Here is a 20,493-nt window from a genome sequence, read left to right as displayed (position 1 = left end):
TTCCCAGCTCTTTGTTTCAGAACGGCCATCTTGCTGCTTCAGGCGAGAGAACAGCGAACTTGGGGGGCTGAACGTTCTCTCGTCGCGTCGACGATTATTTTTACCGTGTCGCTTCGAATAATCGGGCTCTTCCACCTGCAAAATGGTTCCCTACTTTCCGAGATGGCGGAACAATTTTTTCGTTCATAAACGCACCCTGAACTTGAAGTCCATCGAATCGATATTTCGTCTCCGTTTCATTTTTCTTTTTACGCAAGAAGTTTAATGTGTTCCAAGTTCAGAGACACAGAGTTTTCTCGGCATAGTGTATTTCGTCTTTGGCAAACGAGGATTCTTCTAATGCTGCTTGGCAGTCGCCTGATTTCGTCTCCACAATCCATTTCGTTGTGGAAGCTTTCCAATACCACTTACTACCTCTTCCTTCCTTTACCTGCGAGTCGGCGTAAAAAGCCACGGAATCCTATAAAGCTCGAAAGAGTAGGCAGCAGAACGAAAGCTCTTAGCATGTCGGCGTCCGTTAGAATCTAGCGTGCTGGACGCCAAATGGACTCGGACAATTTAAGAGGGACCTACTGTAGCTCGAAACACAATTATTTGTTGCGATACTTAGTCCTGAAAGTTGCCGTGGAAACGTTTCGTTACGCTTTATTCAGAGAACGTACTTCTTTTTGTCCGCCTGTATCGATCTGACAAGGCACGTGTGTGTAGCGAGCCCTACGACTCACCCTACTTAGAATTTGAAACAATAACTCAATAGCGATGAAAGTAAATAAAACTTCTGAGTAGCTGCGGATTAATTTTGAAATAGTTACAATAAAAGCCCCGACAGAATTTAATCGATGACGAAAATATTGAATAGGGGAAGTTTCTCATTCGCAAAGTTTGGTCACGCATGAACGCCGCTCGTAATATTGACGAACACGCGTCGAGAACGTTTGGAATTAATATTTTCCGAGGAACTCGGTCGTAATTTCGGGTCGAAGCGCAGTGAAATTGGACGAGGCATTAAGTCGAAGAGCGAGCGAGCAGAATCGGGGATAGAGGGTGAACGATAATGGCGGTTATGGGGGTGGTGGATTGCCTGCGAAATCCCACTTTCGAAGACACAGCACGCAGAGTGACGAGAAGGCACGGAAACGCCCGATGAATACTTAACGTTCTTCTCGATGTTCTTAAAGAACCACCTGGTAGGACGCTTTTGATCCTCCTCCGTCGACTGGAAAAATAAGAAATCATTTTTCGTCGTTAGCTGCCGACCGAACGTTTTGTCATTCAACCGCCTCGTGTTACGCGTTGAAAGTTTATTAAAACGTTGAGTAATAGCCGCGAGATCTACTGGATTAATGGTATCTGAAAGTTCAACGTGAGATCCATTACTTTGTGGCTGGACCGTGGATTATGTAAGATTTTTCAGCTTCGCGTGAATATTCTGCTGTTTCAGTAATTTTGTTTGAAGATGAAAATTGTAGTGCAAACAAGGGATTTTGCACGCATTATACATTACATACCTAAACATGTTTAAAGGAAAATTACGTTTTATTGCATTTCAAATACGCATATAAAGTATGTACATTTATAGTCATATAAGTGATATATGTCGTTTCGTTTCTCATGCGAGCAGTATATATCATGCAGATGGTCAGACAAGTAGTATATGCCTGCTAGCTGAACATACATATAGTAAATATCATTTATGTCTTCAAAAAAGGAACGTGCACTCGCTGGTCAGACAAGTGACTCAAGGATAAGTCGATCAGACAAGTGAAATAAGGACCGTACTTGGTCAGACAATATATATATTATAATTAGTCAGACAAGTGGAATAAGTGATGTGGCTGGTCAGACAAGTGAAATAAGTTACATTGCTGGTCATATAAGTGGAAGAAGAACCGTAACTTGTCAGACAAATGGAGTATACCTGCTCGGTGACCAGACAAGCAGAATGTACCTCACTGGTCAGACAAGTAGAATATACATGCTCGGTGGTCAGACAAGTAGAGTATACCTCTGCTTGGTAGTCAGACAAGTAGTGTATACCTCTGCTTGGTGGTCAGACAAGTAGTGTATACCTCTGCTTGGTGGTCAGACAAGTAGAGTATTCCTGCACAGTGGTCAGACAAGTGGAGTATACCTGCGCAGTGGTCAGACAAGTAGAGTATACCTCACTGGTCAGACAAGTAGATTATACCTCACTGGTCAGACAAGTAGAATATATCTTCCCTGGATCAGACCGAGTATCCCTACTCGATAATCAGCCAAGTAAAGTGTACCTGCTTGGTAATCAGACAAGTAGAATATACCAGCTCGGTGATCAGACAAGTAGAACCATCCTGCACAGTAATCACGCGAACAAAATCGGAGGCGAGTAAAACCAGTAGAACATGGCAGGCGATCAAACAAATAGCATTAAAGGTACCGATGGTGATGTAGGTAAAATAAAAAGGCCAGAATGAAATCCAATAACTGAAAAGTGCATCAAAGGAAGGAAAAAAGAAGGCAGCATATAAAAGTTGAGTCGATCGATCGAATCCCAGCGACAGACATCCGCACAAAGTTTTAAATTCACAAATAACTGAGAAAATTCTTTGAACAAGAGATATGAAAAGCGACGGGACGTCGTCGAAAGGAAAATTCCGATACTCATCGCATCCAACGTTAACAGGAAAACGTGCTCTTTAAACGGAGTTCCGGCAATCAGGCATCAAAGGGTTGTCGACCCTTTCAGCAGCAACGTTCGTAAAAGACACGCAACACCACAGAATCACCGAAAAGCGAAATGCTTCGGCAATGATACCGTGTATATGTAGCCGTAGGGCCAGCCAATGTTTGTAAGTGCACTTTGAAATAATCATAGCTCTCCAGGCTAAGTGGAATATCTGTTGTATGCATGGAATCGCGTGCTGTCTCGACGCGTGTTCCCGGCAAGTATTCCTCACACACGCAACCGACATCAGGGTTTTAAAATTTGTATAACCTTTGTAATATAAACTGTCTAAGTTGCGAAGTTTATGAGAAGTTAGATAAAGTGAAACATTGACCGAGATGTAATTTCGTCGCCTAATTGGGCTGAAAATCAGGCGTCAACAAAGGGAGGTAAGTTTTTAATAACAGCAGAGCGAGAGACGACGAGCCGGCAATAACTTTAATTTCAGCGGCGCCTTTGTGAAAGCGGCGAATACCAAAGGCTCGAGAAACTCTGATGAAGACGGGTTGTCGAGGAATGAGAGATCCATAGGGGTGGTTGAATAGCGAGCAAGGCGCCAGGAGAACAACAAACCGCTACGAGACCACGGCGGCTGACGCTTCGCTCTAATGGCACCACTCAAGATGCAATATCGCTGCATGAATATTATATACCATCCACACGACCACCATCTGCCAGATACTAGCGTCTTTACAGCCATCTTAGGCCGGTCTATCGTCGCGGCGTTCCGGTGCCAGTAGTCTGGCATGTCGCGGGCTACAAATCCGCGCAGACAACCCAAATCCTGATAAAAGCATAGCTCGATTTCGCTAAATTCTGGGCTCGATATATTCCAGAAGCCTCTTGCCTCTCATATCCGATAATTGTACCACGAAAAATTCTTGAACGTCTGGAATGTTAATTACCTCAAAATTTATTAAATAGCACCAGACCGCTAAACCGTTGTTAAAGTTCATCGGTAAATCTAGAATCCCTAAAAGAAAAAAAGTATTTCCCTGGGCCCGTGTTAAAATCGCCGGTTATTTCATGGAACAGCACGGTTCCGCTTTTAAATTACGCCTGATGACACACCTGTCACCGGTCTGGCTAATTTGGATTTTCAAAAGCTTCATGAAAATCTACCCTGTCCGGCTGTACGTGCATCAGACTGTAACACGCGTGTGCACTGTAACGCGTTGCACGCTCGAAATATTCACGAGGAAATTTCATCCGACACGTACACCTCGTCTCACACTTGCTATATATTCAATTAATTAATTGTTAACGCGTCGCACGATCTCGCAAAATTGGTGCCTCCCCAAAAATGGTGCGCGTTGCACGCTGCGTGTACCACCTTCTGCATTTCTGCGGGTGTTTCATTAAAAGTTCAATTAGTGGCGCATTATAATCCGATAAATTTCCGCGGCCGTTTACTCTGTCTGGAGTTTTCGACGTGCGTTATAATGTGCGCTGTAACACCTCGGGCTGTATTCCGTTCTATTTTCGTGTATTGTGATACTGGGTGACGAATTTTCAATACGTCAAGTTTGCCGTGCGTTGACTTCATGCGTTGAATTTGTCATGCGTCGAATTTATTATGTGCTGAGTTCAGGAAGAATTTGCGGTGCGTGGAATTTGCGGTGCGTTGAATTTGCAGTGCGTTGAATTTGCAATGCGCTGGCTTTATCGCACATTGAATTTATCGGGTGCCAAATTTATCACGCGCTGAGTTTACCTCACGTCGAACTTGCAGCGCGTCAAATTCGCGGTGCGTTAAATTTGCGGCGCGTTGGCTTCATCGTGCGTTGAATTTGTCAGGTGCTAAATTTATCACGCGCTGAGTTTACCTCATTTCGAACTTGCGGCGCGTCAAATTTGGGGTGCGTTGAACTTGCGGCGCGTGGAATTTGCGGTGCGTTGAATTTGCGGTGCGTTGGCTTCATCGCGCGTTGAATTTTTCAAGTGCTAAATTTATCACGCGCTGAGTTTACCTCATTTCGAACTTGCGGCGCGTCAAATTTGGGGTGCGTTGAACTTGCGGCGCGTGGAATTTACGGTGCGTTGAATTTGCGGTGCGTTGGCTTCATCGCGCGTTGAATTTTTCAAGTGCTAAATTTATCACGCGCTGAGTTTACCTCACTTCGAACTTGCAGCGCGTTAAATTCGCGGTGCGTTGAATTTGCGGTGCGTTAAATTTGCGGTGCGTTAAATTCGCGGTGCGTTAAATTCGCGGTGCGTTGAATTTGCGGTGCGTTAAATTCGCGGTGCGTTGAATTTGCGGTGCGTTGGCTTCATCGCGCGTTGAATTTGTCAAGTGCTAAATTTATCACGCGCTGAGTTTACCTCACGTCGAATTTGCAGCGCGTCAAATTCGCGGTGCGTTAAATTTGCGGCGCGTCGAATTTGCGGCGCGTTGAAATTGCGGTGCGTGAAATTGACTGAGCGTTGATTATCCCACTCCCTCAATTTGTCACGCGCTAAGCTTTCGGTGCATCGAATTCATGGCGCGTTGATCTTGCGGTGCGTCAAACTTGCAGTGCGTCAAATTTGCAGTGCGTCAAATTTAAGTTCTAAAATCAATAATAATCTTACTATTGACCTTCAAATAATCGTATCTCTTAATAAAAGTTATCAATTGCTCTCGATAGCTATTCAGAATCTTCTTACTAAATGTTTTCTTACAAAAACTGAGCTGCTACGACACAGTTTCGCAATGAATAAAGTTACCTAAAAGTTTCCCTCGAAGCCTCGCAGAAGGTAAATTTCCTACAACCGAGTGTGCATTTGAACGATTTTAAGTCTGCACGAGGCAATCGACGTTGAAGAGCACTCGAGTTCAAGGACGAACGTAGCAAAGGCTGCAAAGTTAGGGATACGGTCGCGTCGAGCGTGAAACATTAACGAGGAGTAAATAGGCAAGGTCACTGGTAGACGTAGATTGATGAATAAATAGATAGAAGCTCATGCAAACTCAGGGCCGACCGTTCGGTCCCTGCGTCAAAGGAAACAGAGAAGTTTATTGGGTTTACTGTAACCCTCGAAGAATGACATGAATATTTAACTGCGTATATTTTCGATGCTGCAAGGTTATCTGCTGAACACGATTCTGAAGTTCGACATTTTAACTGACTATTCGATACATTAATTTCATATTTTATTAAGCGTTTGCGTTATGTGGGTGGTTTCAGGAAAAATGGAAAAATATTTCAATCTTGATGTAAAATTTTTAAATTAAATTACTGATGGTATTTTGAGATGATTGCTTGTATTATTATGTAAAGATAAGTTGCATTAGTTGTTAATAAATGTGTATATTTCGAGGTATAAAATTATAAATATTTTACAACACAACACTGCATTTTGATTTAGGGCTTTTGCATTTCCGACTCGAATAGATATGGACCTAATACCCGAGCTTTTGAAAGTCCCAGAGCACCGGATCACAGTACCTTCCGATCGTGATGCGAGTTTAATAAAAGTTCAAAAAACACTCAACAAAATAAAGTTGCGCGACTGCAGGAGCTTTTACCCTTCGAAGCAATTAAAAGAATTCAGTGTACCGTAAGAAGTGTTCGCATCAATCATTAAAGCAGCAAGTAAGCAGATTCGGCAAAGTTCTAAAGCGCGAAACGATTAAACGAGAATTTATCACTGCTCGTCCTCGCAGCGCTCACCTGGACGCCTCGTCCTCGAAACTCTCGGCAAAGTGTTGCAAGGCAAGCGGAATTCTTCATTTTCTTTTTTTTACCCATAATACCCGACCAGTGTCGGTTTATACAGAATAGTCTCACGGGTCTGTTCTCGTCTCATTAACCGCGAATCAGCGGAACATAATACGGCTCGGAAAAAAAAGAGCGAGCAGGAGAAAGAGCGAGAGAGAGGAAGGGAGAGAGAAGGAGATAATTTCGGGACAGAGAGTTATCAGGGACGGGGAGGCGGAAGAGGTAATAGCCTGTGAAGGGCGGGAGACGGAAAAGGGGGCATGGAGATTATAAAATCGATGAGGCACTTTCGCACCAGGTGCGAGGCAGGTTGAAAAGTTAACTTCCTTGTTTTCGGCAAAAAATCCTCAAAAAACATTCTATTTTACAAAAATTAATACCCAGAAAATGGTACAAGGTGAAAAAATCGTATAGCAACGTCAAGAATCTATTTTCAGTAGTTAAGGTAAATCATAAGTCAGACACGGAAATATTTTTTATTGCTCCCTCAAGAATGTAAAACTCATCTGACCAACTTATTTTACTTGTCTGATCATCTCAAACAGGACTTGTAGGATTTAAAGTGCGGTTTCGCATTTTGAAGCCTCTGGGGTTAAAAAGTGCTGCAAGCGCTTTCGAAACTCGTCGACTCGAAGTTACCGTTTCATCCCCCCGAACGATCGTCAGCTTATCCCTGTCGTTTCGCGATACGGAAATTTGACTTCTGCGAACACCCTTATTTCACAACCCTCTGTTCCCTTCGGGAGAACTTTAAAAACTGTCAACGTTCTTGGAAGAAGGTTTGATAGGAAACAAATTCGGTGTTTCAAGAACGCGTATTTTTGCAACGAACTTTATCATCGCAGTTGTTCTTTGTTCTTAATTTGTCGCAGTTGTTCTTTGCCCTCTCATTGTCGTAGCTTTTGCTCATTAACGTTTCTTTGTTTAAGGGAGGCTTTATTTAATTCATAACGAAGTTCCAGGAAGATTAAACTGCACTGCGAGGCCCCGTTGTGCTTGTCTTTCAAATTCCCTTTGTTAATTATTTCTCCTGTAAGACGGTCGTCAAGAGTTCTGTAAGACGTTCCTATCGAGCGATTATTCGTACGAAGGTCTACGATGGAAGAAAATCGAGCTACAAACCGTTTACAAGTTCATAGCGTCGAGTCGTGAACGCGCGTGTATCATCCATAGCCGAAATTTGAATCGATCGTTTCGATTTTGAAGCCTCGTACAGTCGTGGTTATAATAAATTTACGTTCGATACTCGTTCATGGGGAGATATTCATATTTATTTATGAGGAATGTACGCGACCCTATTGATTTTTCGACGTTAACGCAGTTGGCTCGTTATTCGAGCGCCACCCTTTCGCCGCGCTTCCAGCGAACAAAGCCGGGTCCGGCAGAACTCCAAAACGGGCCGATGATCGATTTCATGCCGTGGAACATGATTTAAATACGAAGTTAGCCGATCTGCCCCAATCGGAATTGCGAGGAGACAAAGAGATAGCGTTTCACGGAGATACGGTTCATAATCTTGAAGCGTACGCGACCTGTTGAGTGACGGGCGATTCGAAGCCGTCGACCATGAGACTGAAAATCGAAATTATGGTTGCTTTGATTTTCTTGAAGCGTGAAAGAGAACTTGCTCGTAGTATACACGTGTGAAGATAATCGTTATCCTGTGTTTTATGCAAAAATTTACTGAAAATATATAAGAGGTTGAGTGTGACATCAAATTTATAACAAATTTATAAGTTTGAAGTTCAATCAAGTATCTTAGGCATTGTAGACAGGCAGACAAGTTACTTAGGCAATCAAGACAATGATCGAAATAAAAAGAAAGAACTTTCGTTTGCTCCTGAAGCAACATAGGAAGTGTGTCTGGTCAGACAAGTAGAATAAGATCTGCATGTGGTCAGACATGTAGAGTAATAGGATTGTAAGTGGTTAAACTAGTAAAGCAACAGTTGTAAGGTGATCAGGCAGGTGCAAAAAATTGTAGGTGATCAGGCAAGTAGAATAAGCCGTATGTAGTCAGACGAGTAGAATAAGCTATAGGTAGTCAGACCAGTAGAACAAGCTATAGATAGCTAGGCGAGTAGAATCAGTAGTAAATGGTCAGACAAGTAGAATCAGTAGTAGGCGGTTAGATCAATTGAATCAGTAGTGGGTGGTCAGACAAGTAGAATAAGTGTAGGTGGTCAGCCAAGTAGAATAAGTGGTAGGTGGTCTGCCAAGTAGAATAAGCTATAGGCAGTCAAAGCAGTAGAACAAGCCACAGGTAGTCAGGCGAGTGGAATCAGTGATGGGTGGTCAGACAAGAAGAATCAGTAGTAGGTGGTCAGACAAGTAGAATCAGTAGTAGGTGGTCAGACAAGTAGAATCAGTAATAGGTGGTGACCCAAGTAGAATCAGTAGTAGGTGGTGATCCAAGTAGAATACGCTGTAGCCAGTCAGACAAGTAGAATAAGTGGTAGGTGGTCAGACAAGTAGAAGAACTGTAGGCAGTCAGACAAGTAGAATAAGTGATAGGTGGCCAGACAAGTAGAAGAACTATAGGCAGTCAGACATGTAGAATAAGTGGTAGGTGGTCAGACAAGTAGAAGAACCGTAGATAGTCAGACAAGTAGAATAAGTGGTAGGTGGTCAGACAAGTAGAAGAACTGTAGGCAGTCAAACCAGTAGAATAAGTGGTAGCTGGTCAGACGAGTAGAAGAACCATAGATAGTCAGACAAGTAGAATAGGCGATAGGTGATGAGGGAAATAGAACGAACTATAAAAAGTCAAACAAATAAAATAAAGTGAATGTATTCCAAGAAGTCTAATGAACTGAAGGTGGTCAGACGAGTGGAATGAGACAGTTCAGCTAGCAGTTGCGTAAGCAGAATATTGTAACGCAGCGCGACAAAGCATATTAAAAATAATTGTCCCACCTACTAACCAACTTACTATTTTCTGTTTCAGGTATATCCACGCCACCCTGCACGTACATCAGGTACAGTAGCCTGGATGACGTGAGACCGCAAGAGTTAGGATTCCGTCAACTGGAATTCACACCCACGGTGATATCGAAAATGCGGTGAGTTGATCGACCTAAATCATGCATTTATTATTAGTTTATCGGTAACAGGTTTATTATTAATCGCTTTACGTCGACGGTGTATTTTTATTAGGATTACATCAACCCTTTGGCCATTGTCGGTTATAAGCGCGTACCCTCTTTAAATAGTAACCGCATTTTTCAGGCTTGCACTGCTATCGAGGGTAGGATTCTTACGGGTGAAGTGCATTGGAAAATGATTAAGCGGAGCTTTATTTAGACATCGTGCACGTCTTGATAATGATGCATCGCTATTATAGTAAACGCGTTGCAATACGGAAGCTAAAATAAGAACGGTGGATTAAAATTGATCGGGAGGTAACAGCATAAACATTAGGGAAATGCGATGAAAGTGGAGTGATCCAGTTTAATTTAACATGATTTCGCTGGTAATAGAAAACGTGAGGGAAGAGATAACCGGTTTTGTACGTGATATGACGAAAACACCGGAAGATTGAATAGATTTAATTAAATGTAAATTGGAAGACATCGCTGGGAACACGAAGCATCTAATTAGAAACTGGCCCGCTATGTTCGATGTTAGCTGGGTGAATTCGAAATTTCAGTTCCATACCCTTCAAATTACTTTCCCCTTATTCTTTCTCCTTCGCCTTTAATCGTGTAATTATGCTACAACCGAATTATAAAGCGTGTCTCTAATTAAATTACAGACGACGGGCTTCTTCTTGTTAACAGAATTACATTCATCTAACAGATATTAAGACGTTTAAACGCTTTAATTTTTCTTTTCTTCGTTTTCTTTGCACCAATTGCGTTACATTAACGACGTTAAATAGTCAATTAAAGTCTTGCTTTAAAATTTATTTTCAAACACACAATTCGATTTCTCTGAACCTTCAGTCAACAAGGGGTTGTAATCGAATTATCTGTACTGGAATGTTGATGAATCTGCAACGTAATTCGAGAAGACTGGACAAGCAAATCTCAGTACGTTGTTTACAGCAAAAATAGCCAGAAGTGCTGATAGGAATTAAACATGAGCAGCAGTTAAACGCGATAATTAATTCGAAATCAGCAGAACCGCTCGTGGATTAACAGACACCAGTCCCGCTTTCGGTTGTCTCGCTCCAGTTGGCTCGCACCCTCGTCTCGCCCCGTTTCGCCCCCCGGGCATGTAATTGTCGCAGATAAACGCGAATACTTCATAAGCTCGTAATCCTGAAACAAAACGCCAGCCAAGAACAAAGGCAACTCTCCTTGTGAGTCCCTGTCTCGCTTGCCAGTTTCCGTTTTCCGGTTCGCTACCAACCCCCGCGATCTGTTGGCATCAACGTCCAAAAGACGATCATCCTACTTTCCTTCTTCTTCTTCTTCTCGGTCACTTTCAGAGTTATGTCCTTAACCAAGTCGTTCAAGCAGTCCATTATTAAGAGACACTTCATTCGTTGGCAACAAAACCGACTACCAACCCCTATTGTTTCAGCGTTGTTGAATAGACTCGGTGTGACAAGTTAAGGGTATGCTGTGGCAAGCGTAAATGACAACAGAAGTTATTTTGAATCTACTTTTCACCGCTGCACAACTTCTCTGTTAAGCTACGATCACATTCTACTTGTCTGACCACCAATAGGTGGCGTGTCACTTGTCTGACTACGTAGAGAATCTACTTGTCTGATTATTCAGGGGACTTACTACTTGTCTGATCAATGGGGATACATACTACTTGTCTGGTCAGTCAGGGTACATATTACTTGTCTGGTCAGTCAGGATATATACTACTTGTCTGGTCAATCAGGGTGTATACTACTCGTCTGGTCAGTCAGGGTACATACTACTTGTCTGGTCAATGATGGTATATACTATTTGTCTGGTCAGTCAAGGTACATACTACTTATCTGGTCAGTGACGGTACAAACTACTTGTCTGGTCAGTGAAGATACATACTACTTGTCTGCTCAATCGGAGTACATACTACTTGTCTTGTCAGTCAAGGTACATACTACTTGTCTGGTCAATGAGGGTACATACTTTTGTGACTTTCTGTAGTGACATATACCACTTGTCTGACCACACACCATACATATATCACTTGTCCGACTACATGCAAGATCTACTTGTCTGACCATCAAGGGTGCTTATACTACTTGTCTGAACAGTCAGGGTATATACTACTTGTCTGACTTAATGTGGTGACACATACTATTTGTCTTACCATTCAGTATAGGTATACCCCTTGTCTTATTATATAGAAGATCTACTTGTCTGGTTCTTTAAGGTGCTTATACTACTTGTCTGGCGAATTAAGGTACATACTACTTGTCTGACCTTTCACCTTGTCTTACTATATGGAATATCTACTTGTCTGGTTATCTACATATACTTATACTACTTGTCTCGTTACTTAGGATACACATACTACTAGTTTGACTGTTTCTATGATAGATACTGTCTGTCTGACCATGTAGCTGCATATTCTACTGCCCTGCAGCAATTATGATTTATATATGAAGAAAGAAGCTCGTTTTAACGTACACCATAAAGCTGACTCCGAAAAATCAAAGACATAAACCATTCTAAATCTTGCACAACGTTATTCAACATTTCATACATTGCAGCTTCAGTTATCGAGTAGTGGATTATAAAACTGCTGGTTCGAACAATGAGTAACTTTTTCACTGGCGATGCAACGGATCGAATTCATGGACGTATCCGATATTTTTTTTAGACGTTTTTGGAAAAACACCGTTGCCCGGAAAGCCCGTGGAAAATATCCCGGGGCATCTCAACAGTATGCAGTATCTTCCAGCCGCAAAAATAGCAAAGTCATGCACCGTAAATTAATTTCGTAAATATTTGATGAGGTAATTATTTTTAGTCCATAAAGGTTTTTTTATAAGTATGAAATTTAAATGGATGATATTATAGTATGTTATCATAGTATTAGCGAATCGATCATGGCAGCAGTTACATACCCATAAAGTCTTGGCAAGCTTCGGCGATGATACATCTTGTAATCTGCTTTTCCTCGTGGAATAACGGAGTTCCTCTTGCGGCCGCAGGCCATAATCTATTTCTCTGCCGCATTTCTGCGCTGTTATCTTCTCTTTCTTTTTCGCCGTCTCTCTTCTGTCCCCTGCTGGCTGCTTCATCGAGCTCACTTTCCGACTTCTTCCTAGTGCAGCTGAACCGTCGTGTCTTTATCCTCTCGAGGGTGGTTTATTCTTGCCGGCGTAAAACCGTGGAAATAGCGCAACCAAAATGGTGACTGTGTTTAGCGTCGTTGACTGGAACAATTTTTTAACGTTTACGTGAAAAATTCCCTGTCGTGTACGCCTGCTTTTATAAGACCATGCATTTTCGATAACAGTTTGCCAAACCGTGTGCTCGTAAAAGTGTATCTATGACGGTTTAAATAAATTTATGATCGAGTATCGTAAACATAAAAATTCCATATAGTAATGAAACACCCTAGATAAAATTTCTCCAGTTTTAACAGGCTTTTCGATACATTTTTACGAGCCGAACTACCCTTTAACTTAAGTGTCTCAAATTCTATAGATTCCCCGCAATTTTTCTGATTATTTCTGAAAACGTTTGATCCTCCGTGTCAGGTTAAAACCACGCGATAGTCCGTTAGCGAGGGAAATCGGCATTAAGGGATGAAAGGATTTCGTTTCGACGTATTTTGCCTGTAATCCCACCCCTTCTCCTTTTCTTCTTCTTTCTCCTGTTCGTGGTCTGGAACGAAGAAGTTTTCGAGCTTCTATGAGCTCGTGCTTCTTTTTCCGTGCAGGGATCAAGGACGATTTTCGGCTACAAAGATTGGAAATCGCCCTGGCCGTTATTTCACCCCCTTGGTCATTGCACCCTGAATCTCTCGAATATCCCTTCTTCTCTCGTCTGCCCTTTTTTTCCGTCACACTTGGAAATTTCTGGGTTCAATGAACGCGAAATATCACTAAATTTTTCGTGGATATTTGAACTTATATTTTTTTTTGTAATCTCAAATTATTACTAAGTTACATGTCTGATATTTGAACAAAAATCATAATTTTAATAATTATTATGAGTCAAACAGTATAATATAATTTTATAAAATTTCACTCTGAACATTTTAATATGAAAAATTTGGAAAATTTCAAGCTAGAGACAAATGGTAGGAATTTAATTCAGGAGGTAGATTGTTTGGAAGTTTTCATAAAGTACACGATCATGCACTTAATTATCGGAGAAAGTTAACAGCGCCCATCTAATGGTTCACCATCGACCTTCATTTTGTATTTCATTATTAATTGACGTTCGGAACAAGTCTCCGTACAGAACGGTATTCCGATCGATCATTATTTTCCTCGTGTAATATTTCTTTGTTGCTGGGGTATTAGGGTCTCTAAAATCTTTAGAAAGACAATAAGTCTCTTCCATATATTCAACGTCGTCTGGTATTATTGCAAAATAAGAAAAATTCTGTCGACTCCTTAGTCGCATTTATCTTCTGCACGAGCAATCTTTTCTCTCTAGATAAAATGTCTTTAAGCTATAAAGCTGATTTTCACAAAGCCACTTCGTACATTTACAATTCTCTCGAGTTTCATTAAATTTTATTAAATTTTATTAAGTCACATTTTATTGAACGGTGAAATATTTTGCTTGAGTTATAGAAATAATATTTTTGTGGGTGATCAAACGTTTCTTTTTGGATAATTTTAAATATTCAAGCAATTGAACATTCGAGTAATGTACAATTTTGAAAACGTTTAACTTCGAAAATTATTTTTCTAAGAAATTGGCTGAATGAATAGCTTTTTTTAATTGAAATTTTTATGAAGTTGAAAAATGAGCCTAAATGTAAAATTACAAAATTGCAAAGTACAAAATAAAATGACAAAGATGCAAAATAAAATAGCAAACACACAAAATAAAATTACAATGTTGTAAAATAAAATTACAAAGTTGCAAAATAAAATAGCAAACTTACATAATGAAATTACAAAGTTGCAAAATAAAATAGCAAACTTGCAAAATGAAATTACAAAGTTACAAAATAAAATAGCAAATTTACAAAATAAAATTACAAAGTTGCAAAATAAAATAGCAAACTTATAAAATGAAATCACAAAGCTGCAAAATAAAATAGCAAACTTACCAAATAAAATTACAAAGTGCAAAATAAAATAACAAACTTACCAAATAAAATAACAAAGTGCAAAGTAAAATTGCAAAGTACAAAATAAAATTGCAAAGTTGTTAAATAAAATTGCAAAGTTTTAAAATAAAATTGCAAAGTGCCAAATAAAATAGCAGACTTACAAGAATAAAATTGCAAAGCTGGTAATTAAAAATGCAAAGTTGTAAAATAAAATTGGGAAGCTGCTAAATAAAATTGCAAAGTGCAAAACAAAATAACAAACTTACAAAATAAAGTTACAAAGTTGCAAAATAAAATAGCAAACTTACAAAATAAAATTACAAAGTTGCAAAATAAAATAGCAAACTTATAAAATAAAATTACAAAGTTGCAAAATAAAATTACAAAGTGCTAAATAAAATTGTAATGTGCCAAATAAAATAGCAAACATGCAGAATAAAATTGCAAAGCTGGTAATTAAAAATGCAAAGTGCAAAACAAAATAGCAAACTTACAAAATAAAATTGGAAAGCAGCTAAATAAAATTGCAAAGTTGCCTAATAAAATTGCAAAACTGCTAAATAAAATTGAAAAGTGAAAATAAAATTACAAATTTGTAACGTGCAAAATAAAGTTACAAAGTTGCAAAATAAAATTGCAAATTTGGTAAATAAAATCGTAAGGTAGCAAAATAAAATTGCAAAGTAGCAAAATAAAATTGTAAAATTTTTTATATAAATTTGATGAGGTTGGAATGATAGAGATAAAAAGGTTGAAGTATCCATTGATCAAATACAGATATTTTTCGATCATTTTTCCCCCATAATTGACCACTTACGTTTGTTGCCGACGGATTCGCGATATTTTTCAGCTGTTGGTGACATTTTACACAAGAATATTCGATCTCCTGCTCCACTCGTTATTACAAGCCCTGCTAAGGGTTCGTGCAGGTCCTATAAATTACATTGCCAACGAGACGAAGTCGACCACAGACCCGTCAATAATTCATCGCCGACCCGTTTCCACCAAAAATCCTTTCACGTACACGAAAAGGGAACGTTCCGGTCGCAGTCCGGGAAAATATTTAATTTACCGAAAAACCTGCGAAAGCACTGGATAAAACTTTTTTATCCTGAATTTTTCAATCGTTCCCGGAAATCCCTCGCGAAAATTAAACATAAATAATACATTCTCCCTATCGAATCTTGAAAATGGTGATTTCAAAAATTTAAATAATTTCTGAAGTCCGAACAATGACAGAGTCGAAAAGTTTTAATTTAATTACGGGGAAAGCGCAGAGCGGATGAGAAAGATTTTATTAGAATTTATGACCGCTTTTCTTGCCTCCTTAGTTACAGCTTTCGAACAATCTTTCATCGGAATTGTCTGCTTTTAATTTTTACGCCAAGTTTCCAGCGTCTCCGCAGCCGGAAAGTCGATGAAATTGCCAACTCTCGTGGCAACCTAGGGAACAATTAATTACCATTATCAGCCCTTTGCCTGTACTCTTGTGGCTGTGTAATCATTTTCTGCGATGTTCAAATCCGGCGGAACTCTGTTTTCAAACTTTTAAAACCTTGAATACAAATTTCATGAAGAACTTCAGTACACAATCATTTGATAAATCGATCATTTTCACAAGTGTTTTTATAAAATTTCTGATTACACAGTTGTTCTCCTTTTGAAAGTACGAACTGTGAATTTTATAATTGTAACCGAGGTGATATTGATAAAACAGATTGCAAAAGACTGTATTGAAGAATCTGCAGTTTTTCAGGAAACAAAGAACGCTTCTCATAAAGTAAAACAGTAATATATTACAGGGAACATGCGTTCTCTTTTTATAACCTTTCTGGTACGCCTTTCAGAGAAAATACGTTTACCAGTAAATCCACAAGCCACGTCGACCGCTTTACATAACAAATTTACCGTGGCTGCAATAGAATGCGTTGTTCCTCGCAGAAAAAAAGTTCCAATAAAGCTTCTGTTGCAACATTAATGTGATAAAATATCTGTGCGTGCCTCCGACGCTCCGAACGCCATGCTACAATTACGGATACCATAAATCTGTACGAGTAATCTTCTTTTTCATGAATAATTTGAAAACGAACGTCCATTTTATATTTATAAAAACTTCGCGGTTCGCTGCACACAAATTGTTAACATTCCCGTCATAATTGCGTGCGAAAAATTGAAACTGCAATACAATATTATTTCAATTTGTTTCTCAATTTGTACTCGTAATTGTTTCCCTCATATTTACAAAATAGTCCCCAAACTGAATGAATCATTTTATCAATATTTTCGTTATGAAAATAATTTTTTGTTTGAAACCGAAATTCTTATCAAAGAAACGTACCAGAAGGGTCGTTTGTCCTCTTCCTGTCGATGTTATCATAAATCACGTAAAAGGGGGTTGAATTAGGCAGACAAGGGGTTATGAAAACGAAGCGAGAAGCGACGAAGTTAAATCGTGTATCACTAATGTCGAATAAATGTACCGTAAGCAAAACAAGGCCGGCCTAGCGAACGTCAACTCGACTCGATGGCTGAAATTACTTGGCTGGAGGATATCGTCATTAATCTTGATCAAACGATAGCCTGTGTCGGACTCTCTGCAAGTCGCCGCGACACTGACTCAGAACTTTGTTCATAAATCTAAGCCGGGACCTCCGTTAAGTATTTTTATTTCGCTTTTATTGTGGTCCTCGTGCTGAGAGAACTTTAACGGAAACTTCATCGCTCATCGCTTCCTTTTTTCCCTGTAATTTTGGTCAGTCGTGTTCATATTCTAAACGAATATAATTACTAATCGTTCAGTGTACATAACTGTGATCAGTACATATTGTATTTGTATTATTAATGTACTAGTTTCGAACGGATGAGCAATGAAAATATCGATAACAGCCCGCAAATATAAACCCTTGTTGAACCCATGAATATTAATGGTAATAGCGCTATGATCATTGCAATCTGTAATAATACTAGATTACGTATTTTAAATTTGATAGCTGAAATGTTTGCAGCGGATAGTTCAGTCGAAATTAATTAGAATCTATTATTAACTCCTGTTTATGCTACTAGCATGCATAGGGAGCACACGAGTTCATTAGGCGAGTGAAACAATGGCCAAAATAAGCAAAAGACAATCTCACTAGTCAGACAAGTAGAATATGATCTTCATTTTGTGAGACAAGTAGAATAACAGGTGGTTAAACCAGTAAAGTAGGAGCTTTAAGAAGATTAAATAGGTAGAATACATTGTAGATGGTCGAACAAGTAGAATAAGCTTAGGTAGTCAGAAAAGTAGAATACACTATAATTGGTCAGACAAGTAGAGTACACTGTATGTGGTCAGACAAGTAGAGTACACTGTATGTGGTCGGACAAGTAGAATAAACTGTATGTGGTCAGACAAGTAGAGTACACTGTATGTTGTCCGACAAGTAGAGTACACTGTATGTGGTCAGAAAAATAGAATACACTGTATGTGGTCAGACAAGTAGTGTGTACTGTATGTGATCAGACAAGTAGAAGAGACTATATGTGCTCAGACTAGTAAGGTAAACCGTAGGTAGTCAGACAATTGGAATAAGTCGTACGTGATTAGAGAAGTAGAATAAGTGATAAGTGATCAGACAACTATTTATGTGCTCAAATAGGTATGATATTTCTATCCGTACAGGATCTTGAAACTTCAATATGAAATTAGATAAACCGTCGCGGAATGCACAGGAAACTGTGTGCATGGCCAGTGAAGTGGAAGAGGTCAGGCTATGGTCAGACGAGCAGAGAGTACGAAGCGTATTGATCCTCCGTTGATTACTTTAACAAAGTTAAACACCATATTCTCTTATTCGAAAGTGTAGTCTGTTGTACAATATAAATTGCCTCGTGTCATCGCGAGATAAACGAGAATAGTTGTGGATGCTTTGTTGACTATAGTAGCCGGCTAATCGATAACTTGTCACACGAAGCAATTATGGTGGAAACTTTTCAAAGGTTTGCAGTTGTCAGCTACAATTTGAGTCCTAACTCCACGCTTTCTCGTAGATAGCTTTCTCTGTCCACCGGTTGGATAAACTTTATCAAAGCCGCTGCGCAAGTTTGACGTCACCTATTCGAATGTAAACTCTGATAGAAACGTCAGCAAACTTCTAACCTGTTCCAAACACACGTTAACTGCGCGATGATAATTATCGACTGGGAAACGGGTCATTTCTAAATCATTCGGCGGTGTCATAACGTCGGAAGAATACTAATTTCACCGATTGCCCTAATTATGTTCGATGCGCAGTAATTATGTCTGCGTTCGCTGTAATTGCTTGCATTAAATACGAAATCATCCGCGCGGAAGGCAATCTTCAAACAAGTATTTCCTGCGTTCGATGTTTCTGCCGTATAAACGGGTTCGTGATATTTGTTGCTGGTATTAGGTTCCAACGTTAAAAAAGGAATTTCCCATTAAATATTTAATGTACCGTACGAAGATATCGAAAGAGGTGAAACGATTGTTTGTAGAGTCGTTCCGAGCTCGATTTTCACAGTTCACCAAGTGTCGTAAACGGCAGACTTTCCAGAAGCGATTTATAGCAGTTTCGAGTGCCCTAAACGACAATCACATTAGTATAGCGCTGTTGGTTTCCCAAATTCATCGATTTCTACACTCGGACAATTTATTATAATGGCACATTCGAGCAATTCCTTACGAAACGACATTATATATTGCGAAAGGAATTGGACGTCAGTACACGGCCTGAGGATACAAATGTTATTTATGGGTAATTGTATCGCGAAACAAAGGCGTTTCGTAATATAATCCTGATGGACCCCGATTAAAAACGATACGAGAACAATAACACAGAAACGTAGTACACAATTGGTAGACCTTGCAAACACGCTGATAGCTAATAATTTTCAGTAATTAAGACACTCGAGTCGTTCAACGCGAAATGTTTTGAGATCTGATTACTTCGTATCCGCCCGGTTCAATTTTCCTGGCAAATGTAGTGCCAATTAAGTAATAACCCCTCGAATAAGTATGCTCCCACATCGAACCAATGAAAACAAAGAGCCGAGGGAACCATTCGACGATAACGAAGGAAAACGACCAGAGGGAGTAAGACCCCTATAGAATGGCTCTCTGAAAACTAACTTCCTTTAAAAACCGAAAATAAATTCTAATACGAAAATCCTACTCTGCGATAATATACATATATCTTACTGAAAACTTCCTCGTTGCACTGATAATGTCAGCAATATTGCTCCATAATTTATCATTAAACATTTTTTTATTTCCACTGATTTTTAAAAAGTTACATTTCCTTCTTTAATTGTTGTAGCAAGAACAAAAATTGCCTCATCCTGTACATACAGGATTTCATTATAGACACATATTACTGAACCATCAAGGCCCCATATACTACTTGTCTAACTACCTATAGATGCATAATGACTTGTCTACCCAGTTACGTGGTTTACGTTACTTGTCTAACCAGCTATGGTATGTACAATCACTTGTCTGAGCAGTTATGTGGTTTATATTAATTGCCTAAGTAGCTATCGTATGTTTAATCACTTGTCTGACCAATTACGGATTCATACTACTTATCTACCTAGTCATTGTACATGTAGTCACTTATATGTACAGTAATATAGCTTTTTTAAATAATCATGGTGCTGATACTACTGGTCTGACAAGCTGTGAGGGATATACTACTGGTCTGACCAGTTGGAGGTATGCACTACTAGTCTGATTGGCTGTGAGGAATATACCACTTGTCTTACTAGTTTGGGGCACACATTTCTGGTCTGACTAGCTGTGAGGTATATACTACTGGTCTGACTAGCTATGAGGTATGTACTACTTGGCTGACTAGGTCGAGTCACACATCACTGGTCTGACCAGTTGAAGGTATG

At 39.6% G+C, this 20,493-nt stretch overlaps 1 protein-coding gene across 3 annotated transcripts in view; it reads left to right on the top strand.

Moving 5' to 3' along the window:
- The window catches only part of LOC100877700 (uncharacterized), a 216,876-nt gene that overhangs the window by 104,549 nt on the left and 91,834 nt on the right, over nucleotides 1–20,493 (top strand). For all 3 annotated transcript variants that reach the window (XM_076534252.1, XM_076534251.1, XM_076534250.1), the window contains exon 3: nucleotides 9,353–9,467. In XM_076534252.1, coding sequence (XP_076390367.1) covers nucleotides 9,353–9,467 — 115 coding nt within the window. The remainder of the gene's footprint in view (nucleotides 1–9,352; nucleotides 9,468–20,493) is intronic.

This window comes from Megachile rotundata, chromosome 8 (genome assembly GCF_050947335.1).
Source record: "Megachile rotundata isolate GNS110a chromosome 8, iyMegRotu1, whole genome shotgun sequence".
Taxonomy (NCBI): Eukaryota; Metazoa; Arthropoda; class Insecta; order Hymenoptera; family Megachilidae; genus Megachile; species Megachile rotundata.
The sequence above is the reverse complement of the archived record's forward strand: the minus strand, read 5'-3'. Positions and strand labels throughout refer to the sequence as shown.